Below are 20,940 nucleotides of genomic sequence, written 5' to 3' on the forward strand. Positions count from 1 at the left end.
TGAGAGCCACTCGAGATAACCAAGGATCCAAAAGGGGTGGCAGAGATCGTTCCAGTCGACCAGTAGCTCGACCCAGGAAGCTCTCCGACACGTATACTGTTCAGTCTGAACGTCCAAGAAGCCAACGAAGCCCGCGCACGTCTTTCTCGTCTAGACCTGAAGCCAGAGAACGCAGGCCAGATGCGTCCATGCAAAGGTGCGTTCTCAATATATGTGGCCTGTCCTTGAGATATCGCTCGCAGGTTCTTGTTCTCGGTTTTGATCTGACACTTCTGTAGAGATGCTGGCCGTCCACGAACACGATTAGGACGGCCTTCCGCAGCTGAGACGAGTTTTGGGCGACGCTCTAGTGGCGAACCCAATGGTCTCAATAATCGACAACGAAGTCTGCGCTCAGCTTTCTCGCCCAGACCTGAGCCGGAAGAACGCACTCGAGACAAGCCTTGGGACAGGTACGTTTACAATGCCCCTGACGAAGCGTGAGCTGTTGTCGCCAAATTCAATTCTTTGTTTCTTCTTGTTCTTGCTGATCTGACTTTCCGTAGAGATTCTGGTCGACAGAAAACACGACTCGCACGGCCTTCCACAGAGCGACCAACTTCTGGACGACGATTCGGTGGCGAATCTGATGATGCCCAATCGCAAGACGGAGTGCGACCTGGACTACTTCGTGAGATCAAGTCAGCTTGCAAGCTAGTTCAGAAGATCCAGCAGCGTGAGGAGTCTGGGGAGGGAGTTGATGGTCTGATCAAGGAGCTGAGAGGCTTTGTGAATAGCATCAACTCTTTCGCCAAGACTGGCACTTTCGATGAGAAGCCCTCAGAGGCTGTAGCGTCGATTCTCCAGAAGTACGCAGCCGAAGGTACGTTCGTTCGAGGAGAGCAGCGATCTTCGAGCAGGAGCATAATCCGTCAGAGGTCAGATGGCGAGCTTGCCGTGAGCGTGGGAACAGGCGGTCCCGTGGAGCAGGGTCATGAGACGTACTCTCCAGCGGTCAGCCGTAAAGGCTCGCAAGATGCGCGGGTAGAGAGACCTGAGAGATTAGAAAGACCTGAGAGACGGTCTTGGTCTGATGCGCCGAGTGGACGTCGTCGAGAGGTATCGTCAAGCAGAGATGTCGATGAAGACGATGAGATCCCTTTGCCGCTACCGTACACAACCGCTGCCAGCGAGTTCCTGTATGGGCACAACACCGTGCTTGCGGCGTTGAGAGCGAAGCAGAGGAAAATGTACAAGCTTTACATCCACCCGAAAATATTCGATCGCGAGGCTGGCGTGGAGCGTGGTCTTGGTGGAAAGGCGTCGAACGAGTTCGTCACGTTGGCAAAGGAAGCCGGCGTGCCGTTCAGAAATGAGTTCAAGACGAAGTTGCTCGACAGAATGTCCGACGGAAGACCGCACAACGGCGTGCTGTTGGAGGCATCCAAGCTACCCACTCCGCCAGTCCTCAGTCTCGGCAAACCGAACGCGCGTGATTCAACGATTCCTCTTGCCTTGGCTCAACAAAGCGCAGAGGATGCAGAAATCAATGGAATGCCAGAGGCAATCAACAGCATCGCTAACAGTTGGAGGCATCCTTTGATTGTCCTTCTGGACGGCATCACTGACCCTGGCAACCTGGGCAACATCCTGAGAACCTGCCACTTCTACGGCGTCGACGCCGTGGCCGTGGCTACGAACACTTGCGCCAACCTCTCCTCCGCGGTGCTCGCGAAGGCGTCTTCCGGCGCCTGCGAAGCCGTTCGATTGCTATCCTTACCACAACCCTCCAACTTCGCCTACGAATCAGCCAGGAACGGATGGAAGATCTACGCGTCTGTAGCCCCGAGTAAAGATGTGGTCGGCCAGCCCACACATTTGACGACAAGCTCAGTCGCAACTGCAAGCCCACTGGCCAAGCACCCTTGCATACTGATGCTCGGAGCTGAAGGCGAGGGCTTGAGGGAGAATCTCCGCAACCGGGCACACTCGACTGTGTCGATCGAAAGAGGGAAGAAGATACGAGGGACGCCGAACGTTGGAGTCGACAGCATCAACGTCAGTGTCGCGGCTGGTGTTTTAATGGATGCGTTCCTAAGCAAGCCCTCCGACGCCCCTGAGAAGATAGACACCACCAGCGATCTTGGCTGGTAAGCAACAACGTAGTAAGTATGAGGGCTAAGAACTGTAAAACACTGTATACATATCGCGACTTGAGGTATTGACAGACCCAGTCACTCCGGCTTCTTCGCAACATAGCAAGTCATATCGAATCTCAGAAAGGCCTCACCCGCCGCTTGCTCCTCCTTGGCCTGCTGCTCGATCTTGGCAAGCCTCTCCTCGGTCCAACCGCTGCCCTCTCTACTCAAGAGAGACTTTCGAACCATGCCAGGGACAGAATTGAGTACCGTCCAGGAGATGAAATCGCGAGTCTCCAGGTCTGGGTCACTGCAATGCTTTTCGGCCAGGACATCGACCATGCCGTGCTCGGAGAACAGCTCATCCAGTCGCTCTGCTACGGCCGAGTCCCTAGTGGCGAAGAACTGTTTGAGTGCAGAGACGAGCTGTTCCATCGCTGCTTTCTTGGCGAGAGGTTTGTACTGGACTATGTATGCTCTTTGAGGATCCCAATCGATCCATTGGACATGGCCGCCGGGTTCTAGACAACGTCAGAAGAGGAAGCTCCCGGGTAACGACTGCTCATACTTAGCATAGCCATAATATTCCTCACAGCACGATTCCACGCCTCGCCCACAAGACTACTATGAATGAGCCGAACAGCCACAACATCAAACTTCCCACGATGCTCGGGCAGAGGACCAGATTCGGATGCCGCGTCTTCAACATGGAAACGGACTCTACCGGAACCGAAGAGCTTGTCCAAAGAACCTTCGTCCAGAAACTGATCGCCCGAGATATCGAAGCCGTGGCATTCTGCTTTTGGATAATGTTGAGCTACGTCTGTGAGCCAGATCCCGCTGCCGCAAGCTATGTCTGCGATTCGAAGGTCTGGCGTTTCTGCATCGACGGATGTCGCGGGGTGGATGAGGAAGGGGAAGCATTTGAGGAGGTGTTTGTGCTGTTCGTTCAGTCTGACGCGGTTAGTATGAGTCTCGAAGTACGAGGTCTTGCTCAATACCTTTGAGTCTCCTTGGTGTCTCGCGGTAGGACGTATATGTCGTTCGTGGAGTTGGCCATATCGCCGGTTCATGCGAGTGTAGCAGTGAAGAAAACACTCCAAGATCCAATGCTTACCCAGGGACGATTAACTTGTCCCCAGCTCTCCCTACCTAAGCAAGATGTGGCCTCGAATCAGGCGGAAAAGGCGAGCACGGTTATGCTTACATGTCTATAGCTATCAGCTGGAAGACCCTTGCCCTTGGACTGCGAGCAGGAGCCGAGTGGTTTGGGAGAGCACTCGCTTCCTTCGATGCTTTACAACTTTAATGTTGCCGATAAGACGGTCGAAGCTCTATTTCAAAGAACATGCTCCAGAACGTGGGTACTCCCGGAAAGCCAAGAGCGTTGTCCAACTGATCGTTCAAATGATCGTTCAACAACATCAGTTCACCCTCCCTCTCGATGACTTTCTGCCATCGGTTGTTGATCAAAATCTCTCATTATCCCTTGCCAGGGACAATTCAACGATGACCACATCTCAGCGAAGAGATAGCACACGACCACTGAGTCGTTACGGAAAATCGCCATACCAATTCACTCATTCATCGCACCTGCCGCACCTTCGCCCCGCATCCCACTTGCCCATTGGCCGCCGAGGTGCGACCTCACCTATACCGCCCAGGGTCCAAAGCTACCTTAAGCCTCTCTGAAGTCTTGTCTCAACTTCATGTCAAACAAAATCCCCCGAGTCTTAAAGAATATCATCATGTCGAACGAAGTCGTACTCTTCGACCTCCCCAGCAGAGGCAAGCCAGCCTGTTGGTCGTTGAATCCGTGGAAAGGTATCACCATCAACATCCATGACCCTCGAAATACGTACTAACGACGAAACGACAGCGCGCCTCGTCCTCAACTACAAAGACATCCCTTACCGCACCCACTGGATCGAATACCCCGACCTCCGCCCAACCTTCCAATCCTACGGCATCCCGCCAAACCCCAACGAAGTCAACCCGAACGCTCAATACTCCAGCCCCGCGGCCCTCCTCCCCGACGGCCGCTACATCATGGACTCCCTCCTCATCGCCCAGGAAATCGAAAAACTCCAACCCGAACCGTCCCTAGGCCTCGACACGGACTTCCCCAAACGCACCCAGGCAATCGTCGCGACGATCCAGAAACCTCTCGGCCCGATCATGATGCCCCGCGTCCCGGAGTTGCTCCTCAACCCCAGGAGTCAGAAGTATTTCTACGAGACGCGAGCGAAGCGCTGGGGGATGCCTCTGCAAGACCTCGCGAAGAGTGAGCAGGCTGGGGAGGTTGCGTGGCAGGGAGCGGAGGAGGGGTTCAGTCAGTTGAGGGAGTTGTTGAAGGAGAATGGTGAGGGCCCATTCATCATGGGGAACGAGCCGACGTTTGCGGATTTCATCCTGGCGGGGTTTTGGAGGTTTGTGGAGCGGTTGAGTGTGAAGGGAGATCTTTCGGAGAGGATTATGGGGTTTGATGCGAGGTTTGGGGAGCACCGGAGGGCTTGTCAGCCGTGGTTGGAGAGGGATGATTAAATTTATGGGTTCGTCGAGATGGAGAGAGTCTGTTATAGCAGCACAGACGTCTGGCGTGGACCTGACAAGAAGTCAGGCCGTGAAAGTCATGCAACTCAGTGATGGCAACAGTCATCGTTGCGGGCGGGTATCTTAGTATGTCGTGATCCATCTATCGTATGCCACATACTCGTCGTATGACAATGAATGTACATGTCCCAGAGATTCCCCGAGGGCTGTTTACTTCTCATTCTCACTGCCGCTACCATTCCCGAAGCCACCCTCAGCCTGGTAAGCCTCGTTATGCTGTGACCTCTCCTTATCCTCATACGGCGCCTTGACACCACCCGCTCCCGCCGGCGCAACAACACTGCTGCGGCGTCTGTGCTCTTCGGTCTCGAGGTAGTTGATGAGGAGCTTGCCGTTCTTATCGTAGCGGTTGGGTGTCACGTCTGGACGGGCGAGCTTGACGACCTCGAAGACGTTGGTGGTCTTGCGGAAGATCTCGTCCATTTCTTCGAGCGAGCGGTAGGCGGTTTCCGGGTCTGTCGTATCGATTAGCTCGTGTCAAAACGTCGACGGAGTTAGAGAGCTTACAGAAGAAGTAGACGCAGGGGACGATGAAGGCGTTGATGACGGCGAAGACTGAGAGTTGTTAGTATCAGTGGGGACGGTTTAGTGTACAATCCTGCGCTTACTGATGTAAGTCTGGTATCCGATCTATCAAGTGTTAGTATAGAATCTCTTTGTGTAAAGGGTAGAGTGCTTACCGTTGCGAAAGCAACCGGAGTGATCATCACGACCATAAAATTGAATCTATTACTGTCAGCGAGGTCGTAGATAGCAATAACTAGTGTATTTCACTTACATCCAGTTGGCAGATGTCGAGAGGGCGCTCGAGGGCGCACGAATTCGCAGGGGCACAATCTCCGAAGGATATAGCCAGGTCATTCCTATGGGACGTCAATTAATCGTCACTTGACTGGCGATATGCTCAACTCACCAAGCCAACCAATCGCAAAGAAGGTGTTAAATATGAACAGGAAAACAGCGGCCACTATGCCAGGACCGGTTCCTCCAACTGATGTGACAGCCGCGAGGACGACCATTGAAAGGGACATTCCAACGGCACCGAACAACATCAGCGGTCGACGGCCAATCTTCTCAATGGTGAATACTGCAATCCAGGATGCCAGGAAGTATTCCGTGCCGTTGCAAGCAGCTAGAATACGCGAGAGGAAGCCAGATAGACCAATTTCCGTCTCGTAGATGGTAGCGGCGTAGTAACTGGCACACGGTGATTAGTCAAAAATCGCACACAATCATTCAGCGTCACTCACGTAATCAAGTTGATGCCGGAAATCTGCTGGAACATCTGGTTGACATATCCAAGAGCAGCACGATGGAAGTTGCGGTCCTTGCCCATCGTGAACACTTCCTTGAACGTTCCCTGGGCCATTTCGATAACAGACTCCTTGATAGCGATGAACTCGCTTTGGATGTACTCGTCCTCTTCGGGAAGATCGCTAAGTGCAGCCAAGACGGTGACAGCTTCAGCCTCGCGCCCCTTCAAGATGAGCCAACGTGGAGACTCTGGGAGCGGCAGGACAAAGGCCAGGATGACAAGGGCGAACAGAATCTGGAACGCGATAGGGAATCGCCAGGAGACAGAGCCTGGAGCAAACGACAAGCCAAAGTCGATCCAGTAACTGCGAACACGTCAGCTCGACACTTCGATGTACAGATATGGGTGCACTACAAACCTGATCATGATGCCTCCGGTGATCAAAGCACCCTCTATTCGCGAGGACACATGTTAGCCATGCTCCATGTATGTCTCGAATAAGGCTTCAGCTGCCCACGTACCTATCATCACCATCTGCCCTCTCCTGTGCGCCTTCGATGTCTCTGACTGCCAGGTAGGCACCGTGGATGTATTGAGACCATTGCCGATACCCGTGATGATACGACCGACGATCAACTGTGCAAGGCCGTATGCAGAGCACTGAAGGATGGCCCCGACGACCATGATAGCAGATCCGACGAAAATCGTTCGTCGACGACCCAGGAACTGACCCAACCAGATACAGATGATCGCTCCCACGAAACAGCCGAGATTGTAAGATCCAATCGCGATACCCTGCGTCGTCGCCCTCGGTGAATTGCCAGGAGCGCCGGCGGTGTTGATCTCCGGGAATACGCTGGTGAATGATTCCAACGTGAGCAGTCCACCCATCACACCCTGATCATATCCGAATCTAAAACAACATCAGCATCATGTTGAATGTGTTCTATTGCTGAAGAATACTCACAGCAAAAAGTCCAACCCGGCAATAATGCCAATGGCGACGTTGAGCTTCGTGCCACGCAGGCCATAGAAGCGTTGACCAAACATCTTGTCTTCCCTGCCAATGGTCTCGTCAGAAGGCTTGAGAGAGGGAAGAAGAGTGACAAGAGGAACAAGAAGTCAACAAGAATCCCAGAGGCGTCCAAGACAGCACGCTTGGTGTGGTTTGGCGGAGCGGTAGCTTTGCGCCAAACGGCAAGACGCTGACCCTATTTAATTGAATATCCAAACCACGCACTGGCCACCGCGACCACGAGATTTCCCATGGGACGAACCCCAGATGGACCCCGGGCAGCATGCTGCTCGCGTGCTAGACTGCTGGCCTGAGAGAAGCGAGCAAATGGCATCGCCTCCCTGCGAAATAACATGCGTCAGATGCAGACATACCAGCTGGGATACCCAAAGTGGAAGCCCGATGGGACGCTCAGGCCTCGTACAGATCGCTCGAATGCCGCGCCGGGTCGTCTTGTACACTCACGATCTCCGATATGGCCCATGTTGAACGTTGCATTGCTGCATGCTCGTGGCGACCACGCTGTCCGAGGCCCGCCGTCGTGCCCGCTTGGCCATTGGAGACTGCAGAGCCTCGTCGATTGTTCCCTTGTGAGGTTCAAGGCAAAGTGTTGGGTTCAAGTAAAGTTCCCACTAGTGGCACGCCTGCTCGGCGTCTAAGGCCGTGCGCTGACGTACGAGGTCTCCGTCTGGAGGCTCCACGATCTCCATCAAAACACCCACACTCACGACAGCAATGGCCTCATTTTTCATCTGGAGATGCCTGACGCCAAGGCTGTCGGGCCCGCATGTCCACCGCTGCTTCTTCGGCGACGGCGAGGATGACCGGCTCGAGGATGGACTCCAGCGCCCTCGGCACGGGTGGTAGCATCGGCTGGAGTCTAGCGATTGAAGCGGTAAGTGCTGATCTTGCTGATGGATGGCCGGCATGCAGTACTTGTTGCGAAATGGCGCATCCTGAGAAGGAAGACTGCGTGAGGCTGAGGAGTGCGAATGCTCTTTACTCGATCAATCAGATGCACTAGCGTCGAAGGTACATGTACTTCTTCAGCAAGACTTCTTGAACTGAGCCGCGAATAAAGTCACGGGCTGTTCAAATCTACAATGTCCCGGTGCCGTCAGGCCCTACCCACAACTATCAAGTCCCAACACGCTGATACTTAACCCATGACTACTCACGTGTTGCGGAGTTGGCCGCTTTTGGCCGACGGCGACGCCATGGATATGCATGGCGATAAGGCAAGTACGGCCTATTCAGTCTTTCTCGTGATGAATTCGGCATTGCGTTCGGATCTGGGCATCAACAACAGCTAGCAATGACTACCGTTAAAACGACGACGTACAACGAGGCCTGGAATGGCGCAAAGCAATACCTCACCCAGCGTCTGGGAAGCACCCAAGGACAAGGCCAAGATGCGGACTTTGGCATCCCCATCATCGACATTGGCCCATCGTACTCATCAAATCTAGGGGACCGGAAGCAAGTTGCCGAACAGATTCGAAAGGCTTGTGTCACCTCTGGCTTCTTCTACATTACGAACCATGGCATTGACAAACAGGCATGCCAAGGAATTATCCGTCAAGGACAGCGACTGTTCAAGGAGCTATCTCGTGAACAGAAAGAAGCCATCTCGTTGAAGAAATCGCCCTACGGATATGGCTGGGAAGACGCCACTTCGACGAGCCTCCAGAACGATGTCGAAGAGTCGAAGGAGGGCTTCAATTGGAGCTATGAAGAAGACCTTGACCCCGCTGGTGGCGATGGCGGGTATGTCCAGATTGATGGCAGCACGGCTACGCATGTCAACCAATGGCCAAGTGAGAAGGATCTTCCCGGATTCTACGATGGGATCAAGCACTATTATGGCCCTGCTTTGCAGCTGGCGAGGCATCTTTGCAAGCTATTTGCAATATCCTTGAGTCTGCCTGAGGACTACTTCGGTCCAATGATCACACATCCAAGTGGCAATTCTCGATTTATGTACTATCCACCAAGCAAGAACCCCGGCCCTCTGAACGATTCTTCAGCAAGCGGCGAGATTGGTCTGGGAGCACACTCTGACTACCAAGTCTTTACGATCTTGCTCTGCTCTTCGACACCTGGGCTGGAGATCCTCTCGCCAAGTGGCCGTTGGATTACTGCACCTACCGTCGAGAATGGCATCATTGTCAACATTGGCGACATGATGATGAGATGGACCAATGACATATACAAGAGCACGGTCCATCGAGTGGTGAATAGGACCGCAGCGGCGAGGTACAGCATGCCGCTATTCTTTGGTATCAACAATGACCAGATAGTTGAGGTACGTCTTCCAATTAGAATGAATGGCTTCAATATTGACTCATTACTACAGACTCTGCCAAGCTGCGTGAGTGAAACGAACCCATCGAAATACGGACCCATCAAAGCAGGAGAGTACGTGCTGCAGAGACTAGCCACTACGAGAAACTATTAGACTACTTTGCGTACAGAAAGTCATAACTCCAATTCTCCTCCGGCACATCTCTATACTTGATGCTTGTAGGGTGCTTCTTCCGCGCGGGTAGCAGCCTTCTGATATACAAATCACCCACATTGATTGGCGGTGGCTTCTCTTGTCCAGGCTCAAGACAACTCTCAAGCACTTCGATGTTAGCGTCCGGGTCCTGGCTCAAGAAGAACGGGATCGAAAATCGTCTCTCGCCAGTCTTATTCCGAACTCGATGAACCGTCGCCACGAACTTCCCATTCGTCTGCCGTTCCAGATACTACACCCTCATCAGCTTCACGACCTCGCTCGCTCAGGATCACGTTCGCATAATACTCACCTGCCCAACATTAACCACAAAAGTCCCCGCCTTCGGCGGCGCCTCAATCCACACGCCATCCCGATTCAACACCTCCAACCCAGCCACCGTATCCTGCAACACCATCGTGAACCAACTAAAATCCGCATGCGCCCCCAACCCATTCGCATTAGCCTCACAATCCGCCGGCAAAGGCGGATAATGCAGCGCCCTGAGCCCCCAAATCGGAAACCTGAAATCCTTATCAAAAGTATCCTCCTGCAGACCAAACGCCAACGCGAACAGACGCACGAGTTTCATCGCCAGGGGATAAACGGCCGCATAGTAGCGATACATCCCCTCGCGGAACCAAGGGGTACTAGAAGGCCAGATATTCTGCGGGTGGGTAATATGCGCTGGCGGAGATCGACCCGTCTGGCCAACATAATCCTGTTCCGGCTCAATTACGCAGTCACCAATACTATACGCCTCCTTGACATCCCCCTTCGTCCGCGGATCTAGCTGCGTCTCGAGCATAGGCTCATAACCCCTCATGGCCGCATTCCTGTGCGCGTGCGCTTCCATCTTCGTCTGGAGATCGACCTCGAGGAAGAAGCGTTTCATGGTGTCGAAGATGGCGGTTTGTTCGGCTTCGGGGATCCCGTGGTTCGAGGCGTAGAAGAAGCCGCTGGTGGTGCAGGCGGTGTAGATTTCTTGGGCGAGGGCTTTGCGGGCTGAGTGGTCGGGGGATGTGAGGGCGGAGAGGTCGATTGTGGGGATTGAGGTGAAGTTTCCCGTGGCTGTGTTCTTGTTGATTTTGCGGTATGTTGCTGTTGAACCCGAGTGGAAGTAGACGACCTGGTTTAGATGTCAGTCTTCCATTTCGAGATTGACATGGGTCCTTACATCTTCGTCGTTCGCGGGCACTGTCTCGGTTTTGCTTGTCGTCGACATCTTGGATATGTCGTCGCTCGGATCCCAAGTTTTGTTGATCTGAGTTGCTATCTCCAGTTATCTCGAAGTTGCAGAGCTACAGCATGAGGAGGCGGGGTAGGTACCAAAGCGGCCAACTTCGCCTATCGAACGTACTGATAGCAGCCGGTATCAATGCATCCTCCTTTTCGCAGCGATAACAATGTCGATCTCAAAGATGTGAAAGAGGGGGAAAATGGCTGGACAGTCGAGTTTCTTTCTAGCGTGCTTTAGCATACACCATCTCGAAAGCACAGCAGAAGCGTTGTCAAGAAAATGGACTTCATCCACCAAGCCTTCCAATCCTCCTACGGCACAGAGAACCCCAAATTCTTCTGGTGGTACCCAGAAGGCACCCCAGCGAAGGAAAAGAACCTCCTCACCAAAATCGACTTCTTCATCCTGACGTACTGCTCTTTCGGATACTTTGCAAAATGGCTGGACCGTAAAACCCACCCCTATCCCATCACCCACACATCACCCACAACTCCTCATCACTTACTCTTTTGTAGAAGCCAACCTCAGCAACGCCTACGTCAGCGGCATGAAAGAAGACCTCTCCATGTACGGCAACGAATTCACCCTCGCGACGACGCTCTTCAACATCGGCTCTATCGTCGGCGGCATCCCCAGCAACCTCCTCATCACCTACGTCCCACCCCGCTACATCCTTCCCGGCTGCGAGCTGCTTTGGGGTATCATCACCATCGGAACCTACAAAGTGTCGCACTCCAGCCAGCTGTACCCTTTGCGGTTCTTCCTGGGACTCTTGGAGGGCACGAGCTTTGTTGGAATTCAGTATGTCCCCGTTTCATGAATCAGACAATTCTTCTTTCACTCCTTGCTGTATTCGGGAGGGGTGGGTTCCGCGACGCCCGCATTTTGATGACAGTCGTAACCGGCCGGCCTGACTTGTGAGATAGATATGTCCTCGGGTCGTGGTACAAGCGGAATGAACTGGGCAAGCGGACGGCTATCTTTGCTTGCTCGGCGTATGTGGGGACTGCGTTTGGAGGGTATATCTTCAGTGGTGTGTATGCTGGGATGAACGGGTATCAGGGGATTGCGGCCTGGCGATGGGCGTTCGTGGTCGATGGGATCATTACTGGTAGGTGAATCTTCAGGAAGGCGGGCGGTGATGCTCATTCTTTGCAGTCGCGATCGCCCTGTACGGCCTCGTCTTCTTTCCGGATACCCCTGAGAAGACGAAAGCGTTCTACTTGTCGCCAGCCGAGCGAGAACGATGTGTTGAGCGACTCGTCGAAGAAGATAGAGCGCCCGTCGGGACCTGGTCCTGGGATCTGGTGCCTCGAATCTTCGGCTCATGGCAGTTCTATGTCCTGACGATCCTGTGGATGTAAGTACCAGCGCCCAGCCACGCTGAAGGTGTTAGCTGATATGACCATTAGGTTCTGGCAGACGACTGTTGGCAAAGTCGGCAATACAGTCTTCCAGCTCTTCCTCAAGAACGACAAGACACACTCGTGGTCGGTGTACGACATCAACAACATACCGACGTCCATCAACGGTGAGAACAAACATTCGTCCTACAATCACAAACCATCTGCTGACAATGATGAACAACAGGCTTCAACATCATGATGGTCATGCTCATCAACATCTACGCCGACGCCACCGGCCGGCGCATGGTCGCCGCAGTCTTCAGCCTGTGCATCCTCCTCTTCGGAACGATCTGCCTCGTCGTCTGGGACGTCCCTCTCGGCCTGCACATCCTCGCATACCTCTTCGCCGCCTGCGATGGGCCGCTTTCGCCGCTGTACATGGCGTGGGCGAACATCCTCTGCGGGAGCGACAAGCAAGTCCGAGCCATGACATTAGCCATGATGAATGCTTTTGGGAATGCCACCACGACGATTATCCAGCAGTTTGCCTATCCGGTCACTGCGGCGCCGAGGTATGATGTTGGGTTCAAGACTAGTCTTGGGTTGATTTGTGGGATGGTCGTGTGGGTGTTTGTGTTGAGGTTCTTCGAGCTTAGGTCTTTGAAGAAGGCGGAGGCGGATGTTGAGGTTCTTGATGGCCAGGAAGCCATGAGTCTTGACGGTGAGAAGAAGGATCCGGGCAAGACTGGTGTTGTTAGTGTTGTGGCTCAATAGATCTCGAGGCCGCCTTCATCTTGTCCGATGTGCTGCTGTCTTTCCAGGATCCACATATGATGGCTCACGCCCTGAGGACAGCGGCACTCGCCAAAACCGCCACACATCAACCAAGCATCAACCATACCATCCACGCACAAACCCTCAAAGGCTCGAATGCACGCATGCGTGAACTTCACTTCACCAGAGCTGCGTCCGAAACACGCCCTGACGCGTCCTCCCAACCTCCTTCCACGCATCCTTCTCGACCTCTTCTCGAAGCCGCCCGGCTCTCCCAATCCGTCATCCCGTCGAACGCAGGATTCAAACTCTGAATCTCACCTCTCCTCTTCCTCCTCTCCACGGGGAAACGACATCCTTCCCGACATTGCATGCACATAAGATCGTAGATATGTCGTTTTGGGTATTGATGGACATTGCAGCGCGGCCGACGGGTCCGAGGGAGGACTTCACCGCGAGGATGGGATTCTGGTGGCGAGGATGGCGAGGAGATGGGCCATGGCCATGGCCATGGTTTCTGACGACCTGAACATCTCGAGCAGGCCAGATTACAATCTCCTTCTCATCGAAGTCGTCGTGTCGCGTTTATCTCCCCGTCATTCCCAAATGAACGATTGGGCCCATCGAGTCCCGGCAGAGAAGTCGCCTTCACGACATGTCCTTGCCCAGCAAGCCATCATATCGCGACACTCGCTGACCTGGATGAATTCGAGCAGACGAGTACCGTCTGCCATTCCCACAAGCCCGTGATGTTCATCTGTGGAAGCTTCATCAAGCAGCGCTCTCATTTCCAAGCTCTTTCTGGTCACTCCTGTTGCTGAAGAGCACGTCGCTCTCCAACCTCTCTCCCCACCGGTTTGTCGAGGTATTGGTGATGAATGGTAAGTTGCTGCGTGCCAGAGCAATGGCGTTCTTATCTCTTTGTTGATCGCGATTGCGGCATGATTCGATATTCTTCCGTTTGCAAGAGCAGTTCAAAAAGACAGCATCATAATAAGACGAATATATCGAGTGAGTGGAAAAAGAGACGAGGTGGAAAGCGCAATGCTGTAATAAGCTTTTCTTTCCTGAGGCGCTATCTACGGCCTGTTGCAGCCAACGTGCTGACTACGATGTTCTCGAAATCGAGAGAAGGTGCCAAGAATGAGTCTTGACGAGAGGTGGACTGATGTAGCAACAAGAGTCGAGAGGGGATGGTGCTCTACCAACCGCCAGAAGCAGCGGCCGGCTCAGGAGCAGCGTTCTCCCAACCGCCGCCACCAGAAGCAGCGCCGCCGGCGGAAGCCGCACCAGCACCGCCATCCTCCCAGCCGCTGTCGGCACCGCCCTCAGCTTCAGCAGGTGGGTTCGTGCATCGCTTGTAGGAGTGGCCCTTCTCCTTGCAGTTCGAGCACTCGACACGGGTCCAATCGGTGGGCTTGGGGCAACCGCGAGACTCATGACCGAACTCATCGCCTGTGAATTGAACAGTCAGTGATGAGATCAAGGTCAGACGACGGGGCATACTCACAGTTGCGGCACTGGATCTTGGCCATGTTCTTGGGCTCGGGGCACTCGCGAGAGACATGTCCCAGGCCGTCGCAGTTACGGCACTGCATGACACGCTCCTTGTCGCAATCCTGTACAATCATGTCAGCAGTTGTGCTTGTAGCCCAAGGATATTGATATGACGCACCTTGGCACGGTGGCCCTCCTCCTTGCAATTGCGGCAGATCTCAGGCTCACGATCTGGGCAGTCGCGAGAGAAGTGACCCATCTGGCTGCAGTTCTTGCACTCGACATCGCTGAGGTCGCGAGGCTCGGTGCACTCCTTGGCCATGTGGTCCTCAGAGCCGCAGTTGCGGCATCCCTTCTTGGCCGACTTGCGCTCTTGGGTGCAGTCACGAGCACGGTGGCCCTCCTCGGAGCAGTTGGCACAGGTGATGATGATGCGAGCTGCCTCGGACTTCTCCTGCTCGCAGTTCTTGGAGATGTGTCCGATCTCGTTGCCTGTTGACTGGTCAGAATTGTATGGATACCGAGTGGGGGCGGGTGCTCACAGTTGCTGCACTTGAGGACCATGCCATCCATGACGAAACCGGCCGTCTCGAGACGCTCCAGGTTCTCCTCAGGAGAAGATGGCCATCCCTCCTTGAAGGCCGCACGCTTCGGCTTGTTGGACCACTGGATGGAGACGACGAACTTCTGACCGTCCTTGCCTTGCAGGTTGACGATCGTGTGGGTGTCGGAAATCTCTTGCTCCTTGGCAATGAGATGGGTGTTCATGCGACCATCACGGAAAGTCTTCTCAAGCTCGACGAGCGTGACCTCAGGAAACGACTTGGCGTACTTGACGATGCCCTGTTATACTTGTTAGCAGGCATTCCATCAAATAAGTTATCTTCGAGGACTTACGCTGCGGATATCGCCAACTTCCTTCTCCTGATCAGCCTCGACGAGTTCTTGCCACGCGGCATCCGGGTTGACGTCGTCCAGGTTGAGGCCGGCGACCAGAGTGTAGAGACGGTTGGCGTTGCAGTCCGCCTTCATATGACCCTCCTGCTTGCAGATCTTGCAGACGATTGGGCCGCGGAGAGGGCACTCAGCAGCGCGATGGCCGACCTCGCCGCAGGAGCGGCACTCGCCAGTGAACTCACGCTCGACGCGTGGGTTTGGGCAGTCGGACTTGTTGTGGCCGAATTCGCCGCAGTTGAAGCACTCGCCAGAGTTGGCGGGCTTGTCTGGGCAGTCACGGGCGAAGTGGCTGATCTCGCCGCAGCTGAAAATGTGTCAGTGAGGGTCGATGAGGCAGTGGAGCTGAGGGGCACTTACACGCGGCAGCCGTCATCGCCTGGAGTGCCGTCGTACTCGCCGGCGTGCTTGGAGACGTTCTCGGCTGAGAAGCCACCGACATGAGAGAAGCTGTCGTCACCAGATTTGAGGTCGAAGCCTGTGAAGACATCAGCAAACTGCACGAGAAAGAACATCCACGTGTGTTACTCACCGCCGCTGCCGCTCGGGCCGTCCCAAGTCGAGGAGCCCATCTTGTCGATGATTTCGAGGATGAGAGAGGAGTCAGGTGTGTGGTAGTTGAAGGAAGCGCGAAGAAGCACGTGAAGTCGAGTCTGTTGTCACTGTATGAAGTCAGCAAATGGCCTCTAGAAGATGCCGCTTCTCGAGTGACGATGACAGATGGCGGATGGCGGATGGCGGACGGCGTGGAAGGCGGTTGGTGGGCGTGTCTGGTCGAGATCAGCGTACAAGATGAAAGGGCAACACTTACGACTCTGGTGATGGGTCGCGATGGGGTCACGTCTGCTGTGCGAAGGTCGGACTGCAGAAGTGGTGTGTTGGTGGAAGCGGTGGAAGAGAGCCGAAAGTCGGCGGGCTTTTATGCGGCGCTGGACCCTGAGCGGGCGCACTTCGGGTCGTTGCCTAGCGCGACGGAATCTCTTCTGACGGAAGGAGCGACGGTGAGGTTGACGAATTCAATGTGCCGCTCGTTCTTTGGTTTTGAGTAGGCAGCACTTGAGTGCTCACTCATGAGCTATGTTTCATCTTCTGAAAAGGTCTATATTCTATAGGAATCAAAGTGGTGCCCGTTTTGGAAGGAGCATTGATATCACGTGACGTGAAAGTGAGTGAATCTTGAGCAACTTCACCCCTTGGCCCTTGATCCCGACCACCACCACACACATTCGAAGGAATGAGGGTCTATATCAGCAGAAAATGCACTTGAGCAGAAGCTCGTCAAGTCAGAGTTTCAGAAATGGATCTGTAGACTGCAGCTTTGAAGTCATTTTCATTTCATTTCCACGCTATCTCACTGTAGCGCCTCGCCATACGCTCTCATGATCATCAATGATGGTATCGTGCGGACGTTTCATAACACCAACCCTATCCAAACGCCAAGCCCCCCCCCCTTTCCAACACGCTCGTCTATACACCTCTGAACAACCGAATGACCAAGAACCAACAACAACCGATGAAGCGGACTGCGGCAAGTGCCGCCACCGAGTATAGCACCACGGCCATGTAGATGGTCGCACGCTGGGTCGTGGTCTCTTCGTTGTTGTCCTTGACGTTCACCCGCTGCAGGCCGGCTGTGTTCAGCACAATGGCTGCCAGCGCCAAGTTGCAGAACATCCAGGCGAGCACGACTGCGGACCGGAAGCCCTTGTAATAGTCTTCATGCTTTTGCTCCGCCGTGACGGTCTTCTTCGGTGCTTCATACTTCGTACTGAATACGCGCAATTCTTGCTCATACTGAGTGTTGAGATCCGCATCATCAGTCGGAATTGCGACATCGACCTTGCCGCCAGGCTTGAGATTCGCAGCTGGCAGCTTTTCCGGCTTGTCGTCACCCTTGGTTCCCCATGTGATGTCGTGCGTGTTGCAGAAGGCATACACGTTGAGAATGTTGAGGTAAGTCGGCGTCAGCAGCATGTACTGCAGGAAGGACGTAAACATATGCCAAGGATCCAGGAATAGTATCGAAGCTACGAAGTAGAGGATGTAGGTCGACAGCATGGAGATGATCAGCGTGAAGAAGATCGAGTTCGTGAACAGCATGGCAAAGGAGAAGCCGTTATGCTCCTTGATCTGCTCTTGCACCGATCTCACCGTGATGAAGATCGATGCGAAGAGAAGGTATGCCATGATGATCGCCCAGAAGTAGACCATTGACATGTAGAACTTGTTGCTTCCTTGAGGTCGGTTTCCGAGTGCCAGGACGAAGCAGGTGAGCAGCACTGCGAGGTAAACCCATTCGAAGACGATGGATAAGACCAGGCCTGCGGTGCCCAGCAAGTCAGAGTCCGAAAGAGAAGATGTCAAGATGCGGAAGACCAGGAAGAAGTTTCCCTGCGACGCTGTTAGCATGAAGTACTGATAACTGATGATCAACTGCACTCACAATAGCAAACCAGGCGAACAGCATGTTCACTAGCTGGTAGACGAACTCAATGCACAAGAAGAACTTCCGAAGAGCTGCATGATGACTGCGCCAGAGTTGGTAGAAATGGGCAAGCGAGTAGACGGCGGCGAAGAACGATCCGTTCAGCCAACGTCGTCTCTGGAGGATGAAGTCGGCCATCTCAGTAGGCACGTCCGTCTCGCCAGTAGCTGACTTGACGTATTGCAGGATCCAGGAACAGTTCCTCTTACTGACAAGCTCCCAGCAGAGAATGCGGTCCTCGGCGAGGTACATGTTGGCGGTAAAGATACCGGCATTGGCACCATGCATCTTCTCACCAGCGAAATACTTCTCCAGCGGTCCATGGCCGGCCTTGTCGTTTTGCAGGGCCACGTAGCGATAGGCTGAGAATGCTCCGGGGAGCACAGTAATGAAGCCGAATGCACTCTCGAGAGGCTTGTCGAGGATGTTGCTCATCTTGTATTCGAAGTTCTGTGCCGCCACGAGGGGGTTGATCAAGTTCTTTCCATGCTCCAACATGGCCTTGATCTCACCACAGGCACCACCGCACATAGGCTCCCTGTCGAACGCCTTCCACAAGTCGTAGACACTGCTTCGTCCAGGTCGAGTACCAGCATCGATGAGCACGCAAATATTGGGCTGAAGGACCTCGCCAAAGGCTTGGAAAAACCATCGGTGGGAATTGATCTTCTTTTGGTTCTTCTCTTTGAGACAGAACAGGACCTGCACAGGCGTGGTGCCCTTCTTGACCATCACAACACCCTTCTTGATCTCCAGCGTCATCTGCGTCGTGTACTCGTAAATGTGAGCTGTCACATCCTCGCCGTTGACCTGTTGCTTCGCAATGCCATCTTGGTAAATCCCCATTCCAGCAAGTACAGCTCGAGTTCTCGGATTGATCTTGGCACGGCCGTCTGATACGATACAGACTACGATCTTCTTCCAGGCGTCCTTGCCCCATGTCTTCGACGATGTTCGCGAGTTCATGTATTCGATATTCTTGATCACACCTATCAATGTCCGCGCGAGCAACTCGTCCTCCTCATTGTACATGGTGATGACGATGAACAGCTCGGTCTGGCGGGGTTTGGCGAACAGACGTTGTCGCAGAGTGAACCGCTTCTCATAGAACTCGCTCGGATCACAAGTGGCTGCACTGTATCGCATGTGTGTGAACTCGTCTCTTTCTGGCGGCTGTGCGTGTGGTACTTGGTTTAGCAGCCGAGGTGGGATTGGGCAATCCAGCACCAAATTGCCATTGAACAACTGCACCTCCTTGACCGTCTTCCATCTCCTTATAGGCGCATTCGCCGCGGGTGGTGGAGGGTCGTTGTATCCTGCCTCAAGATCCTCGTGTTCAGGTCCTGGGGAGAGGACTTCTTGGTGAGGATCCGGTCCATACGAAGCGCCAGGCTGCAGTATTGGGCGGGTGTCTGCGTCGTCTTGGTAGTATGGGTGTTGAGGGGCATCATATGCGTCAGGGTGTTGAACGTAGTCTTCGTGTTCGTAGCGAGGGCTGAGATTGTATTCTCCCCGACCTTCGTGAGCTGCTTGCTGGAAAGGATTGGGGGTGTAGCCATGCTCGTGTGTATCATCGTACGCTTGGTTGTGACCGTATGTGTTCGGCATATTGGAGACTTCGTACGTCGGCTGCGCTGCTAGCCGATCGGTGGAGTGAGCGGCGTATGGGCCTGGGCCGACAGGTATCTCGAGGGGTTCATTGTGGATATATGGGCGGTCGTCGAGCTGGTAGCCAGGACTGTGGGTTTGATAGCGATCTGGTGAGTGACGATCCATGAAGGGGTTCTGTTCTTGGTCGTCAGGATGAAGATTGCTGTGGCCGTAGCCGCCTGTGTGAGAGGTCAGTGTGTGAATGGATTATGTGGTCAATCGATGGATATGGCCTGGGTAGTCGGGTATCGCAGGCCAAACGCGCAAGGCTGCTCTGAGACGGACCAAGTCGCGCGAGGCAGGCAGTGGAATGCGGGCGGCGTGATAGAGCAGCGAATCTCACGATGCACGTTGCGCATTCGCCGCGGCACCCAGTCCTCCGCCATGTTCCCAAACGCTGCCGCCGACGTACCTAATGGGTTGTAATTGCTCATCTTCCCCTGCTGGTCTTCCTCGTGTTCGTAGTAGTGATCCCAGACTCTCCACAATGCGACTGCGGGTGACGCGCCTGCGCCGGAGGTAGAGATGGATTGGTCGTCTCGGCGCGGAGGGTGAGTGAATATGGCGGATTGCGCCTCGAAAGATTGCGCAGGCTGGTGTTGTTTCAGGTGGTGTGGAGAGTGTTTACAGCTCGACCGGGGTTGCCCTCACGCCGGGCAACGGGTGTTTCGCAGCGATCGTCGGTCGGCTTTCAGGTACGGTGGCAGGAAGAAAGTAGGTAGGGAGGTGTAGGTGTGATGAATTGTGTCGCGGTCGAGTCTATTCTATCCTGCTACCCAGCTGGCCGCCTTCTGCTGACTACAGCTGCGCATGGCAAAACAATCAATACCTAATCTGCACTGCCTGCACGAAGGTTTGACGACACACGCGCGTTGCTCCAGGGCCCGCAGCAGCAGATCGCCGTCTCCACGTTGCTTGCTCTTCCTTCAGCACTTCCTTACGACATTCTACATTTTCTTCCCGATGCTTCCTCTACTTCCAACAGTACAATATTGCCGTCCTACAACTGCGGACGCTTCACCACAGGACAGCTGCCGTGATCTCCTGATCACCTCACCTGCACTAGAGCGTGCCACAATCGTATCTAGATCTCCAGGGCGTAACCAGCTGTACGCCACAAGCTTGTGACTTCAACTTCGCCATAAGCAAGCTCTCAAAATAGAAACACCTCGTCTGTTTAGGGTACAGGCTCTGGCAAGAATGATATGAACCCCTGCTAGTGGCATTCCTTCTGCTAACTATATATGGTTGTTATTGTGGGCCTGCTTCAAAACACGCTGTACGCGTCTTAATTCCTATATTCTTCGATACAGTAATACTAAAGAGGATATTCTTAGCCTTTAAGAAGGGCTAGATATAGGCCCTTTACAAGCACGTATACTAGCTACTTTAGCGGATTACTAAGAAACTAGATACCTTAAAATATACTATATCTTAGGTTATTACACGCCTAGAACGCGAACTACGTACACTACCCCGACGAGGACGCCCTCCTAT

The 20,940-nt window shown here is 53.9% G+C and overlaps 8 protein-coding genes across 8 annotated transcripts; 4 read left to right on the forward strand and 4 right to left on the reverse strand.

The window, feature by feature from the left end:
• Positions 1 to 631: 631 nt before the first annotated feature.
• M409DRAFT_64604 (uncharacterized protein) lies at positions 632 to 2,133 on the forward strand (the record flags this gene model as incomplete). Its single annotated transcript, XM_033816147.1, has 3 exons — positions 632 to 651; positions 900 to 1,067; positions 1,110 to 2,133. 3 exons carry the CDS (start codon positions 632 to 634, stop codon positions 2,131 to 2,133), a joined length of 1,212 nt encoding a protein of 403 aa, XP_033671176.1.
• An 80-nt stretch (positions 2,134 to 2,213) lies between these two features.
• M409DRAFT_19890 (uncharacterized protein) lies at positions 2,214 to 3,177 on the reverse strand (the record flags this gene model as incomplete). The annotated part of the gene is made up of 3 exons (XM_033805142.1): positions 2,214 to 2,638; positions 2,686 to 3,071; positions 3,119 to 3,177. The coding sequence occupies 3 exons, from the start codon at positions 3,175 to 3,177 to the stop codon at positions 2,214 to 2,216; spliced, it is 870 nt and encodes a 289-aa protein (XP_033671177.1).
• A 688-nt stretch (positions 3,178 to 3,865) lies between these two features.
• M409DRAFT_64605 (uncharacterized protein) lies at positions 3,866 to 4,661 on the forward strand (the record flags this gene model as incomplete). Its single annotated transcript, XM_033816148.1, has 2 exons — positions 3,866 to 3,941; positions 3,997 to 4,661. 2 exons carry the CDS (start codon positions 3,866 to 3,868, stop codon positions 4,659 to 4,661), a joined length of 741 nt encoding a protein of 246 aa, XP_033671178.1.
• Positions 4,662 to 4,880: 219 nt separating this feature from the next.
• Positions 4,881 to 7,035, reverse strand: M409DRAFT_64606 (uncharacterized protein; the record flags this gene model as incomplete). Its single annotated transcript, XM_033816149.1, has 10 exons — positions 4,881 to 5,185; positions 5,238 to 5,285; positions 5,339 to 5,360; positions 5,411 to 5,456; positions 5,509 to 5,593; positions 5,644 to 5,927; positions 5,981 to 6,349; positions 6,404 to 6,437; positions 6,507 to 6,898; positions 6,953 to 7,035. 10 exons carry the CDS (start codon positions 7,033 to 7,035, stop codon positions 4,881 to 4,883), a joined length of 1,668 nt encoding a protein of 555 aa, XP_033671179.1.
• Positions 7,036 to 8,315: 1,280 nt separating this feature from the next.
• On the forward strand, positions 8,316 to 9,458 carry M409DRAFT_19893 (uncharacterized protein; the record flags this gene model as incomplete). The annotated part of the gene is made up of 2 exons (XM_033805143.1): positions 8,316 to 9,305; positions 9,357 to 9,458. The coding sequence occupies 2 exons, from the start codon at positions 8,316 to 8,318 to the stop codon at positions 9,456 to 9,458; spliced, it is 1,092 nt and encodes a 363-aa protein (XP_033671180.1).
• Position 9,459: 1 nt separating this feature from the next.
• M409DRAFT_64608 (uncharacterized protein) lies at positions 9,460 to 10,722 on the reverse strand (the record flags this gene model as incomplete). The annotated part of the gene is made up of 3 exons (XM_033816150.1): positions 9,460 to 9,750; positions 9,811 to 10,626; positions 10,675 to 10,722. 3 exons carry the CDS (start codon positions 10,720 to 10,722, stop codon positions 9,460 to 9,462), a joined length of 1,155 nt encoding a protein of 384 aa, XP_033671181.1.
• Positions 10,723 to 11,016: 294 nt separating this feature from the next.
• M409DRAFT_19895 (uncharacterized protein) lies at positions 11,017 to 12,857 on the forward strand (the record flags this gene model as incomplete). Its single annotated transcript, XM_033805144.1, has 6 exons — positions 11,017 to 11,185; positions 11,253 to 11,538; positions 11,664 to 11,848; positions 11,896 to 12,097; positions 12,150 to 12,268; positions 12,328 to 12,857. 6 exons carry the CDS (start codon positions 11,017 to 11,019, stop codon positions 12,855 to 12,857), a joined length of 1,491 nt encoding a protein of 496 aa, XP_033671182.1.
• A 3,918-nt stretch (positions 12,858 to 16,775) lies between these two features.
• On the reverse strand, positions 16,776 to 19,569 carry M409DRAFT_64611 (glycosyltransferase family 2 protein; the record flags this gene model as incomplete). Its single annotated transcript, XM_033816151.1, has 2 exons — positions 16,776 to 17,699; positions 17,752 to 19,569. 2 exons carry the CDS (start codon positions 19,567 to 19,569, stop codon positions 16,776 to 16,778), a joined length of 2,742 nt encoding a protein of 913 aa, XP_033671183.1.
• Between the last annotated feature and the right edge of the window lie 1,371 nt (positions 19,570 to 20,940).

The sequence above is a fragment of the Zasmidium cellare genome (genome assembly GCF_010093935.1).
Source record: "Zasmidium cellare ATCC 36951 unplaced genomic scaffold M409scaffold_8, whole genome shotgun sequence".
NCBI lineage: Eukaryota > Fungi > Ascomycota > Dothideomycetes > Mycosphaerellales > Mycosphaerellaceae > Zasmidium > Zasmidium cellare.